The sequence below is a fragment of the Leopardus geoffroyi genome, chromosome A1 (genome assembly GCF_018350155.1).
Source record: "Leopardus geoffroyi isolate Oge1 chromosome A1, O.geoffroyi_Oge1_pat1.0, whole genome shotgun sequence".
In the NCBI taxonomy this organism is placed as follows: Eukaryota; Metazoa; Chordata; class Mammalia; order Carnivora; family Felidae; genus Leopardus; species Leopardus geoffroyi.
In genome coordinates this window covers 108,331,404-108,344,579 of record NC_059326.1, presented here as the reverse complement: position 1 = coordinate 108,344,579, position 13,176 = coordinate 108,331,404, and the positions used below count along the sequence as shown (strand labels likewise).

Below are 13,176 nucleotides of genomic sequence, written 5' to 3'. Positions count from 1 at the left end.
ACATAGCTTGTTTTATGTACTTATTTTTAAATTACACGATTCTTGGGGCGCCTGGGTGGCTCAGTCCGTTAAGCGTCCAACTTGAGCTCAAGTCATGATCTCGCAGTCCGTGAGTTTGAGCCCTGCGTCGGGCTCTGGGCTGATGGCTCAGAGCCTGGAGCCTGCTTCCCATTCTGTGTCTCCCTCTCTGTCTGCCCCTCCCCCATTCATGCTCTGTCTCTCTCTGTCTCAAAAATAAATAAACGTTAAATAATAATTAAAAAAAAAATAAATTACAAGATTCTTTTGTAAGAAGAAGAAAATTCTTTTGTAAGATTCTAGCATGTTTTTGACTTCTCTTCCTTTTTTATTTATTTATTTATTTTTTAATTTTTTTTTTCAACGTTTATTTATTTTTGGGACAGAGAGAGACAGAGCATGAACGGGGGAGGGGCAGAGAGAGAGGGAGACACAGAATCGGAAACAGGCTCCAGGCTCTGAGCCATCAGCCCAGAGCCCGACGCGGGGCTCGAATTCACGGACCGCGAGATCGTGACCTGGCTGAAGTCGGACGCTTAACCGACTGCGCCACCCAGGCGCCCCATCCTTTTTTATTTTTAATTCTTACTTTGCCTCATCCTTCTGGTATACTTGTAACATTTTATCAGTTTAATCTCTGTTAAATGATATTATTCATTCTTTTTCTTTTTATTCTACTTTGGAAAAAGTACAGTTAAGACAATTGTAAATATAGGTTATATTCTTTACTTTGCAGATATCCTTAAAAGCACCCTTCTCACAAACTGTACCCTTGACTTCCATTCTCCCTTAAGAATTTTCTTTTTAAGGGGCGCCTCGGTGGCTCAGTCATGTAAGCATCTGTCTTTGGCTCAGGTCATGATCTCACAGTTTGTGAGTTTGAGCCATGCGTCAGGCTCTGTGCTGACAGCTCAGTGCCTGGAGCCTGCTTCAGATTCTCTGTGTCCCTCTCTCTCAACCCCTTCTGCATCGTGCTCGCTGTCTCTCTTTCTCTCTTTCAAAAATGAACATTAAAAAAAATTTTTTTTAAGAATTTTCTTTTTAGGTATCTTCACTTTTTACTCAGATGACAATAGACCTTGCCTCTTATCCACATACATGAATTGAATCTTGCTTATTTTTGCTATGAGCTATGTTTTTATCAGATATAATATAAAAGGTTAGGAGACTGTTGAAATAGTCCGGATCATAGGATGAAAACTTGAAATTATGATGAAGATAGTGGTTTAAGAACCCAAAGGTAGATTGTTCTTAAAATTTGATAAAATGGAAAAAGGCTATTCTGGGGGTGAGCTTCTATAGTCTGAAAAATTAAATAAACTTGTATGAAAAATACTGCTTTAGTATTTTTTCACACTAGTTTCTTGGATTAAAATCATTACATGTAAATAAATTAGGTTTTTGAAAGTCATGTTAGCATGTACACATTTTAAATCTTATTTTTTGAAATTAGAACTTGCTTGCAAGTTCTCATGGTTCCAAGGGTATTTTATTCAGAAATATCTCCCCTTAAACTCTAAAGTTCCGTAGCCAGGAGGCAGAGGCAGCTTTGGCCTCAGGGAACCTGGCTGCTTGCAGGTGTGTGCCCCTGCCTTGTCTATCTAGTTCTGTGGCTCCCTGCAGCTTGCTTGCCTTTGCTCCTCCTCCACCCCCAGCACTTTCAGTCACAGGTGCTCTTTGCTTCACTTGCTTTGCCCTTGTTATCTCTATCATGCATGTTCTATTTGTATTGGTTTGTTGCTCTGTATCTTTCCACGTCTGTCTCTTGTTCAGTGTCCTTCCTTCTCATTCCCTTGCCCCTTTCCGTGCCAATTGGTTCCATTCTCTCATCACAGAATGGCATTCCCATGTAGCTGTTATCACATTCTTCCCAAGCAGTAACCAGAGACAAAAGAATGCTCTGCCCTGTAGCTCCAGTTATAAAAATGAAGACAAGAGTTCTTTCTGCCTTAGCTTCCATAGTCAGGGGCAGAACAGTGTTCTTCACTGGAATCTCTTGGTTAAATTAGAGAGGAACAGTAAGACCCTAACAGAAGAAAGGGGCTCTTCTGAGCAGTGAAAACAGTAAATGTTTAGTATAGGTGATGACACTTAAATATTTGAATGAAGAGGGGCGCCTGGGTGGCGCAGTCGGTTGAGTGTCCGACTTCAGCCAGGTCACGATCTCGCGATCCGTGAGTTCGAGCCCCGCATCAGGCTCTGGGCTGATGGCTCAGAGCCTGGAGCCTCTTTCCGATTCTGTGTCTCCCTCTCTCTCTGCCCCTCCCCCGTTCATGCTCTGTCTCTCTCTGTCCCAAAAATAAATAAACGTTGAAAAAAAAAAATTAAAAAAAAAATATTTGAATGAAGATGCCATACTCTTCACTCACACCTGTTGTATGCTTATTATTATGAAATTCCTGTATGTTCAACCCATTGTTTCTGTAACTGCTTCAGTATTCATGCTTTTTCATTTTTAATATGAATCAAGTGAGTATAATGTTTAGGAGTATTACATAATCCTTTCAGGATAATTTTATTTTCTGTAAAACATTATCATTGTTTTCTCTGAATGACATTTAAATTTAGTTTTTTTAGAAATCTGCTAGTTACTTCACAGATATCTGAGACATTATATTTACAAATATATTTCCAAAGTTGAGGTTGTAAATATAAGTTTACTTCAAACATTGGTTGGGATAATCTCAACTCATCTTTGCATACTGTTAGGTTCACCAAAAGGGTATTGGGACATTGTAAGTATGTGTTCAGTACTTCACAGTTGGTCTATTTCAGCACTTTTCAGTTTTACACTTCTGTTCTTAATTTACATGGTTGCCTATTTACTGAACTCTGAATCTTTGTGGTAAAAGAATATCTATTTACAACACCCAGCATAGATGAATAGATACTCATGAAATGATTGTTAGTAAACTCCTTCCTGCACTTCCTGGTTTAGGAAATGTTTTACTTTTAAGAAATACACGTGTTGAGGGGCGCCTGGGTGGCTAGGTCGGTTGGGCGGCTGACTTCGGCTCAGGTCATGATCTCGCGGTCCGTGAGTTCCAGCCCCGCGTCGGGCTCTGTGCTGACAGCTCAGAGCCTGGAGCCTGTTTCAGATTCTGTGTCTCCCTCTCTCTGACCCTCCCCTGTTCATGCTCTGTCTCAAAAATAAATAAACGTTAAAAAAAAAAAAATTAAAAAAAAAAAAAAAGAAATACACGTGTTGGTTAGAAAATAGTGATGAATGCATTTAGTGGTGTTTACATCTCCTGACCATTTTATACTTGCTGGCTCAGATTTGAGCCCTGGATGTTATACTATATAACAATCAGCCCATATTTTTGAAGAGTGAAACCTTTTACAAATAAGTATCATTTTGTTTTTGATAGAACACAGTATTGCCTGGTTGTTTATATTGTTAGGAGGGGTAGTTTTGATTAATTCAGGCTGTGACAAAATTTTTACAACATGAATAAGTGATTAAGATTTCTTTCTTTAGGCTACAGAAAGTGAGGTAGGAGATGTAGATTTAACACGTCTTCCAGAAGGACCTGTTGATTCTGAAGATGAGGAAGAGGAAGATGAAGAGATTGATCGAACAGATCCACTACAGGGGCGAGATCTTGTTCGAGAATGTCTTGAGAAAGAACCTGCAGACAAAACTGATGATGACATTGGTAAGAAATATATCTATTCACAATAAGAATTTTATATTTTAATTCGTATGTAGTTAACCTCTTGTGGCGTAACAAATTACCTGGAGCTTAGTGGTTTAAAAGAACACACATTTATTTTCTCATAATTTTTGTGGGTCAGGAATTCAGTAGCAGCCTAGCTGAGTGGTTCTGGGTTAGTGTCTCATGAAGTTGTAGTCAGAATATCAGCAGGGTTGCAGTTCTCTGAGGCTTCACTGGGCTGAGCTAGAGGATATACTTCCAAGGTGGCTACTCGCATGGCTTTTAGTACAAGCCCTCAGTTCCCTGTCAGGTGGGCCTCTCCATAGAGAGGTCCACAACATGGCATTTGGCTTCCCCCAAAGCAGGTAATCAAGGGGAAGAGTAAGGCAGATGCCACATTGTGATTTGGCCTCAGGAGTGTCACAGAAAGCAATCCTAATACAATATGGGAGGGGACTGCACAAGATTGTGAATAACAAGAGGTTTAGAGCTGTCTTTGAGTCTAGCTGCCCCAACTGGAGAGTTTGTTTGGAGTTTCCAGCAGGAGAGTACAGCTTTTGGTATACCCTTGACTAAAGAACAGTCAGTTATCCCCTATCTGGGAAGTTGATCCTTCCACTGAGCACACTGCTTGCAGAGGGATGCCCATGGAGAGTCAGGGAGGAAGGGGACACCTGCCTAGCCAGCCAGATCATCTGAATCAACTCTGGTGAGTATTGGGGTGATAGATTTCACAGCCATGTAGCCCTCACCTTGTGGCTGCTCCAGTTGATAAAAGCTTGACTGCATTAAAGTAATTTCCTCCTTCATGTCCATGAGATATTTAAAATACAGTACATCAGTGATGTCTAGCTTTTTTAAAATTTCAAATGTTAGCAAAAGTCATGTTTTTACTTCTAGCTTGAAAAAAATGTTTATATGTAATTTGTAGATAAAAGTTTATGAATTTTCCCTTTTGTAATTTCTTACAGAACTAATTACTTTGGGAGATTAAATAATACTAAAGATGCTAATGTTACCTTTAAGAGCAAAGATTACTTAGTGTCATTATAGTGCAAACAGAGTGGTGTGGTGGATGGAAGCATGCTGGGCCCATCATCCAGAGGTCGATGGATCGAAACCATCCTCTCCTAGACTCATTTAGTGTGTCATTATATATTGTTATGATTCAACTAAGATTTTATCCTAGATTTCCCTTCTATAACAGTCGTATTACTAATTCAAATCAGAAGATGCTGCTACTAAATAATCATAATCTTTGTGAGTAAAGATCACTACATTTGAATATTCCTTGCCATTCTAATGACATAATATAGTTAATTAACTTGCAGTTTAGACTCATGTTATGAACATTGTCTGGGCAGAAACTGAAAATGCATTTTTAATGATAAAGAATTGTATACTGTGCTATTTGCAAAGTTTTTTTTTAAGTTGAAATATAATCAACTCCCAATTATCTAGGCAGATACCACTTTATAGTTATTTCTGTTTCATCACTTAGCTGACTGTATGTTTGTTTCTCCCTTATATTTATGTTTATTACTTTCATATCTGTGCCAGAGAATGTTGGCTTATTAGCATTTGTTGGTTATAAAGAGAGTTATCTTGAAGTTGGTTTGACAGTTTGGAACTAGAATTCACATTTGTTATCCTTAATTACTTAATTGTTGACATTTATTAATAACATTTCTCTAATTCTGGCCTGATAAGAACTAGATCAAAGACTTTTTCACTGAGGGGTTAGATTGAAGGACATCACTAACTTAATTACCATGGAGTGACATCTCAGGCTAGGAAAATTACTGCATTTGAATCTGTGGTTTTCTGTGAGGTTGTGAATCCTGGTTATCTTCCAATTTGCCTGTATTTTTGTGTGAGTTTGAATATATCTATTAAACAAATCATTGATTTTTTTTTTTTTTTTTTTAGCCAGCATTCATCTGTACCTTGGTTCCTGTACATTGGCAGCATAAATTCTTAAGTTGATTAGAAAATTGAGTGCTCAATTCTAGATTTTACTGAATTTGTAAAGTTTAGTCTTTGATGGTCTCTATACCAAAATTTCTGTTTTTTTTTTTTTTTAATAGAACAGTTACTGGAGTTTATGCACCAGCTCCCTGCTTTTGCAAACATGACCATGTCTGTAAGGAGAGAACTCTGCTCAGTAATGATTTTTGAAGTGGTAGAGCAGGCCGGAGCTGTTATTCTGGAAGATGGGCAAGAGGTAGGCTAGCAAATGTTACCTATTTTTTAGTGTGGGAGGTAATTTTTAGAATGATTTAATTTCCTTAGTCTTTTGTAAATCCTGAGTTGTGAAATGTATACAATTTTTTACATGAATATTGAGTTTGGCTTAGTTATGATTTGTGAAGATACAAGTTTTTACTTTTGATTTTGCTTTACTTTGTTTTAATTTTTACTTCCCAGCCATAGACTTACCTAGCATAGAATAGATGTTCAATAAAGAACATTTATTGAACCAAATTTGCTCTTCTCAAATTAAGTTGTAAGACATTAAGAAAAATTTTTAATCATTCTATTTGTATATCATTATTTAAAATATTTATTGAGTATTACTCTCCGTATCCATTTTCTTTGTTATACTTCAAAAAAAAGGTGAGGAAAATGTATTGATACTTATGGCTCCTGGTGGTCTGCTATCAGGCGAGGCATTTATGTGGTAGCAGGTTGTTGTTAAGAAATGCTTGGCTGGCAACTTTGGGTGGGTGGAGGAAGGATGCAGAGCACTTGAAAGGTATTACTGCTGCTAGGAATCACTTCACTGTTTTTCTTATCAAACTGATAAAAATTAATGCTGACATGTCAACTGATGAAAATTGTCATATCTTGCTAATAGGAATATAAACAATATTTCTGGAAAATCGTTTAGAAATTTTTAACACGGGCCTTGAAGAATTAACAGGTTCTATCCTATTTCACTCATTATGAGTGTCTTTGCTCAGTACATAAGGTAAAACTCAGAGTTATGCCAAAAGATGTTCATTGCAGCATATTTCTAATAGTAAAAATTAGAAATGACTAAACTGTAATTCAGTAATAAGCAATGCTTAAATAATTGTTATACTCACACAGGGCCTAATATTATGTAGGTGGTATTCAGGTTATTGTAAAATTTGATAGAAGCTCTTTGAAGGCAGAGGCTATGTCTCTAGCTTCATTTACGTGCTTTCTCCCCATATTCTAAACATCTGGCTCATAGGATATGCTCCAGAAAAAAACTTTCATGAATACACTATTAAATTTTCCTAAAAAACTAGACAAGTATTTCAACAGTATAAAGTAATATAAACATAGAGAAAGTAAACTGTTAGCAACAGCTTTGTAAACAGTGGAGTTTTGAAGAACTCTTCTTTTCCACAAATTTTTGTATTCTCTTAATTTTTCACAGTTTGTCAGCAAAACTTTGGTGTATGCCTTGTTTGTGTTGGGTACTGTTCTAGATACAGGAAGTGTTGTGGTGGAAAAATCTGACATAGTCCCTGTCCTCAAGTAATTTATGTTATCCATAAATTCCATAGTGAGTGAATTTTATATTTGAAATAACCGAAACACACTTAAAAAATATTTCTTATTGCTACTGATTCTCCTTTAGAACTAATAATCCAGATTTCCCATAAATCACACTTAAAAGTTTAGGCTGGTAAGAGCCATACTGAAGGAGAAAAGTGTTCTTTGATGACTACATATTGAGTTGTCTTCTAGGAGCATTATATGTTGCTGTATAAATGAAGGCAGTATTTTCTTAACATTAGGAGAAATTTTGAATGTTTTGTCATCTCTGCCTTGAAAATCAGAATTTCTGAATTAATTATCAGCATTTTTTTTTTCTTTTGAGTGCTTGCTATGTGCCAGGCACTGTACTAAGCACTTGGTATGCATAAATTCATTTAATTAACAGAAAGGCCCTAATAGGTCTGTTGTTAAGCCCATTTTAGAAGTAGAGAAACTGGAATTCTGAGAGTTAAATAACTTGCCCATTGTCACTCACCCAATTAATGGCATGGTCTGGATTTAGATTTCAAGGTTTGTGGTTTTAACCATTACATAATTTTTCTGAGTGTTTGGTCAATTATGAAAGTCCCCTGATGTCGTTTGGTGACTAAAAGAAGAAAGACTAAAATGAGCTTTTATTAGTTTGTGTAGATGGGCATAGACTGTTTTCTGACAGAGTATAAAGTAATATGTAATCAGATCTCTATTTTTCTTTTTTAAATTATATAAATTCAATATGTTGATTATTTTTCAAAGTTAACTGTAACTATATTTTTAAAAAGATTCTTAAAACCTGTCTTTTTCTTTGTAGCTTGACTCATGGTATGTTATTTTAAACGGCACTGTAGAAATCACTCATCCAGATGGAAAAGTTGAAAATCTCTTTATGGGAAATAGTTTTGGAATTACTCCCACTCTGGATAAGCAGTATATGCATGGAGTTGTTAGGACTAAAGTAGATGATTGTCAGGTAAGGTTATCTGTTGAGTCTTGTAACTCTTGTTTGTTGATTTAAAGTGGCTGAGCCTGTTTTTTCTTCCTCAAAATAAAATAGGTTGACTTGAGAATTGAGAGTTGTCAAAAGCTCACAGTTAATAAAGGAAACTAGATTTTGTGTGTGACTCAAATATTTGTGGATTTGAACAAAGCATAAATTTTTAGAAGAGAACATTCAAAATTTTGGTTTGTTAAATTTATATCTGGCATTAGCCAGCTTATTCCTTTTTCTGTTCTTCTCTTTTTTTTTTTTTTTTAAATAAAGGAAAGAAATAGGAACTTCTGAGTTGTTTGTTTCTAACTTACTACTGCTTCATGTTTTCTTTGCCTAGTGTCAGTTTTGAGAGTAGATGTTCACTTCTTCTTTGAGAGCACAATTCAGATGGATTTGACTTCTTTGGTCTCGTTGTATATGAATTATTTCACCTTGATTTTTATTAAGCCTTAAAGGGACTGAATAAAAAAGAACTGATGCCACTCGATTTCTTACCTTTGTGCTCTACCTTGGTGCGTAGTGATATATTTATGTACTACAGTTTCATTAACTGTCCCCATGTTATTCTCGGACAGTTTGTCTGCATAGCCCAGCAGGATTATTGGAGAATTTTAAATCATGTGGAGAAAAACACCCATAAAGTTGAGGAAGAGGGAGAAATTGTTATGGTGCATGAACACCGTGAACTAGATCGGAGCGGAACCAGGAAAGGACACATTGTAATCAAGGTGGGTGTTTTTATTTATTATATTAGTCGCTGACAGAAGCTTTCATTTTGCTTAAAAGGCTTTGAACCACTTTTTCAGTAGTGCAAGATAATTAACATTAGAATCTAATTTAAGCAAATGTGTTGGTTCTTTTGCTTCTCCATTGGTTTTTACACATTTTAATAATGAAGAATGGCATTGCCATTTAATATCAGTATGGATAGGATATTATTTTAGAATATACCAGTCATAGTTTTTCAAATTTATTTTATGATCAATTGATAAGGGGAGTTAATTTCACTAAAGACAGCAATAATTAGAAACAAAACAGAAAATTAAAGTAGTAGATGAAAATGCAGAGTGCTTACTGGTTATTTATGGCTTTAAAATAGACGTTATCTTCTCTGACACTCATTTTTCTTATCTGAAAACAGGAATGTTATGGCAGGGTTTTATTGGGGCTAAATGAGGTAAACAAAAGCCTTAGTACATTGTAGAGTCTGAATGTTGATCCCCATATTGTTTTCTCTAGTTCCTTTTCTCCCCTACCCTTTGCCCATTTGCCCCTTGCCTCCCTTCCCCCCCCATCCTCTTCACTACCCTGTCTCTTTTAAGACCTCCACATGTAAAATAGAGAAATTGTAGTTGAAAGAGGAAATAAAAACGTATAACCATTTCTCTTTCCAAGCTAGTCCTGGTTGCAAAATTAGTAAATGTGTTATTATTCATTACAAATGCTTGAGCTTATTATTTAATATTGTGAAGGACTGATGTCAGGTACATTTTTCCCCAGGAGTCAGGCTATTCTAGAACGCGTTTTCATTTTCTAAACTGATAAATCTAAGCTTTCTATTGTAGAAAAGATGAACATATGGGTGGATTGCCATAGGCTATCTTTTTATGGGGGCTCATGTTTTTTAATTCTTTATTTTTAAATAATTACAAACTTAGAGAACAGTTGCAAAGACAGTATAGAGAGCTCCTTCCCTCAGATTCCCCACCTATTAGCATTTATTTCACTGCATTTTCTCCATTTTCACCAGTCTTTCTCTGAACCATCTGAGAGCAGTCTGCATATGTGATGCCTCATCCCTCTGAATATTCTCTTGTATATTTCCTAAAAGCAAGAATACTCTCCTACATAAACACCATAGAACCTTCAAGTTGAGAAATGAAAATTGATAAAGTACAACCATTCAGCCTACAGACCCTGTTTAGATTTTCACCAACTATCCCAACAGTGGCTCTCTTTCCTTCCTCATCCAGGATCTTATCCCGGAACACAGTTGCATTTAGTTGTCATGTCACTTCTTTCCACCCCAGGAACAGTCTTTCTCTGTTCATATTCTCAGCAGTTTTATTTTTTTTTTATTTATTTATTTTTTTTTAAATCAACGTTTATTTATTTTTGGGACAGAGAGAGACAGAGCATGAACGGGGGAGGGGCAGAGAGAGAGGGAGACACAGAATCGGAAACAGGCTCCAGGCTCTGAGCCATCAGCCCAGAGCCTGACGCGGGGCTTGAACTCACGGACCACGAGATCGTGACCTGGCTGAAGTCGGACGCTTAACCGACTGCGCCACCCAGGCGCCCCTCTCAGCAGTTTTAAAGAATACAGACCTTTTATTCCTTAGAGTCATCCTCAGTGTGGATCTTTCCAGTGTTTCCTCATGCCCAGACTCAAGTCGTAATTTTCTGGCAGGAATCCCACAGAAATGATGTATTCTTCTCTGTGCACCATGTCAGGGAGCATGTAATGTCAACCTGTCCCACCATTGGTGAAGTTTACATTAATCACCTGGTCATATTGATGTCTGTCTGCGAAGTTTCCTAACTATAAAGTCACCACTGTGTTCTTTGTAATTGATAAATGTTTAGATGGGAGATGTTCTGGAATAGTGTCAGTATGTCCTGCAAACCTCTGTTTACTGGTCTTGAATTGACTCATGCCTAAAGTGGTGTTCTTTTGGGGCTCTGGGTGGTTCAGTCTGTTAAGAGTCCAACTTTGGCTCAGGTCATGATCTCACAGCTTATGAGTTTGAGCCCAGCGTTGGGCTCTGTGCTCACAGCTCAGAGCCTGGAGCCTGCTTTGGATTCTGTGTCTTCCTCTGTCTCTCTCCCCCTTCCCAGCTCTTGCTCTTTCTCTCAAAAATAAATAAATATTAAGCACATAAATAAACATGTTATAAAATTTTTTTTAATAAAATGGTGATCTTCTGTTTCTTTTTTTTCCTACATTTATTGTCATTTTTTCTGTAAGGACGAACCTTCTCCTCTTCCCTATTAATTAATTCATTTCTACTGCCATGGAGTTGTGTGTTGTATTGTTACCATCATTGTTGACCTATTTGTCAGGTTGTCCCAGATTTGGCGGGAACTTCATAAGGCTGACTCTGTATTTATTCTTTTGATATGTCCCCATTGGTTTTTAACAGCTTTTTTATTCTCTGCAAAACAAGATGCTCCAGTGTCATATTGTGCTTTTCCTTTTCCAGCTTTGGAATCAGCCATTTCTCTGGAGAGCTCTAGATCCTACTAGTCGAGAATAGCATTTTTAAAAAGTTTATTTATTTTGAGAGAGGGAGTGCAAGCAGGGGAGCAGCAGAGGGAGAGAGATAATCCCAAGCAGCAAGTTTCATGCTGTCACTGTAGAGCCCGACACAGGGCTCGATCCCACGAACTGCGAGATCATGACATGAGCTGAGATCAAGAGTCAGATACTTAACTGATTGAGCCACCCAGGTGCCCTGAGATTAGCTTTTAAAAGCCACCGTGTCTCGGGTGCCTGTCTGGCTCAGTCAGTTGAAGCATGTGGCTCTGGGTTGTGAGTTCGAGCCTGCATTGGGTGTAGAGATTACTTAAAAATCTCTTTTTTTTTTTTTTTTTTTAATCCAAGATACGGGCGCCTACTCTGTTCATTGCTACTTAGGTGTCATTGCTTCTAGAGCCTCTGATCAGACAGAGCTAGGAAATATATGTATGTATTTACTATATTGCATTCACATCTGCAACATTGTATGTGTCTCTATCTATTTGTAACAATCATAAGTTCATAACAGTACTCCCAGTTCTGATACCACAGTTTTGCTTATCCTTTCCCTTCTTATGTTTGTAAATACCTTCTCCGGTCAGTGGCTCTTGTACGTTTTTTGTATTTACTTATTTATCATAACGGGCCTCTGTCCTGCCGGTGTAACCATGGCAGTCATTTCCTTGGCCTGCCAACTCTGCTCACCATGTCTCCCAGAATCCCACCTTGTTGAATACTAGTGAGCACTTCGGTGATGTGACTCTGCATGCCTATGGGGGCTCACCTTTAAAAAACAGTTCTTGATATACATCTTAGTCTCTGCAGGCATCCTGCCCCAGTGTTTAGCCAGTCAGAATAATGGCCTTTCTTTAACATGTTCATCAGTTCCTCCAGATTTAAAGGCTTCAAATCGAGGGGTGCCTGGGTGGCTCAGTCGGTTAAGTGTCTGATTCTTGATTTTGGCTCAGGTCATGATCTCATGCTTCATGAGATCCAGCCCTGTGGCAGACTCTGCACTGACAGCATGGATCCAGCTTGGCATTCTCTCTCTGCCTCTCTCTTTCTCTGCCCCTCCCCCTCTTGAGTGCACGCGCATGCGCTGTCTTTCAAAATAAAGAAAGAAACTTTAAGAAAAAATAAAGACTTCAAGAGTGGCCTGTGAATGATAAACCCAACTTGGTACTCTTTGACTTAAAGTGTTGTGAAGGGTAGAAGAATAGGAATGACCTGTGGTTGCCTTGTCCCTTAAATAGGTTATATGAAGATGCTTAGTTTGACTTTGTTCTAGAGAAGTGATTTGCAGACTTTTTTTTTCAATAAATTCTTAGATAATATTGTTAGTATGAATGTATGTTTACCATACAGTTATTCTGACCGATGACATTGTTTGGATGAATGCAACAAATTGAAATTGGGGATTATGGACAATATTTTCTATATTTGGTTTAACATCTGATTTATTTTTATATTCTCTGTATACAGTTAGGAAAAGGCTGGAAAGGTAATAAATTTTAACATTGATTCAGAAGCTCAAAGCAGAGCAGCAGATAAATGTTTACATTCCTTTTTATAAACTTGGAGACAGGCAAGTGGTTAAAACTCTGAATTAATGTAAAAACTATATATAGAACTTGTGTTTCCTCTCAAGATGGTGAACTAGCATGGAGAAACCATTGAAGAAGAAACTTCTTTTCTAGGAAGTTAAAACAGTGAAACACACGGTCTTGAATTAGTGTATTGTTTCTATATCCTGGGCA

General features: G+C 37.3%; 1 protein-coding gene across 15 annotated transcripts in view; it reads left to right on the top strand.

Annotated features, from left to right (window-relative positions):
- RAPGEF6 (Rap guanine nucleotide exchange factor 6) overlaps positions 1–13,176 on the top strand; it is a 191,365-nt gene that overhangs the window by 101,219 nt on the left and 76,970 nt on the right. For all 15 annotated transcript variants that reach the window (XM_045487928.1, XM_045487967.1, XM_045487913.1 and 12 more), the window contains 4 exons: positions 3,500–3,677; positions 5,765–5,901; positions 8,002–8,160; positions 8,757–8,909. In XM_045487928.1, the coding sequence (XP_045343884.1) occupies positions 3,500–3,677; positions 5,765–5,901; positions 8,002–8,160; positions 8,757–8,909 (627 nt within the window). The remainder of the gene's footprint in view (positions 1–3,499; positions 3,678–5,764; positions 5,902–8,001; positions 8,161–8,756; positions 8,910–13,176) is intronic.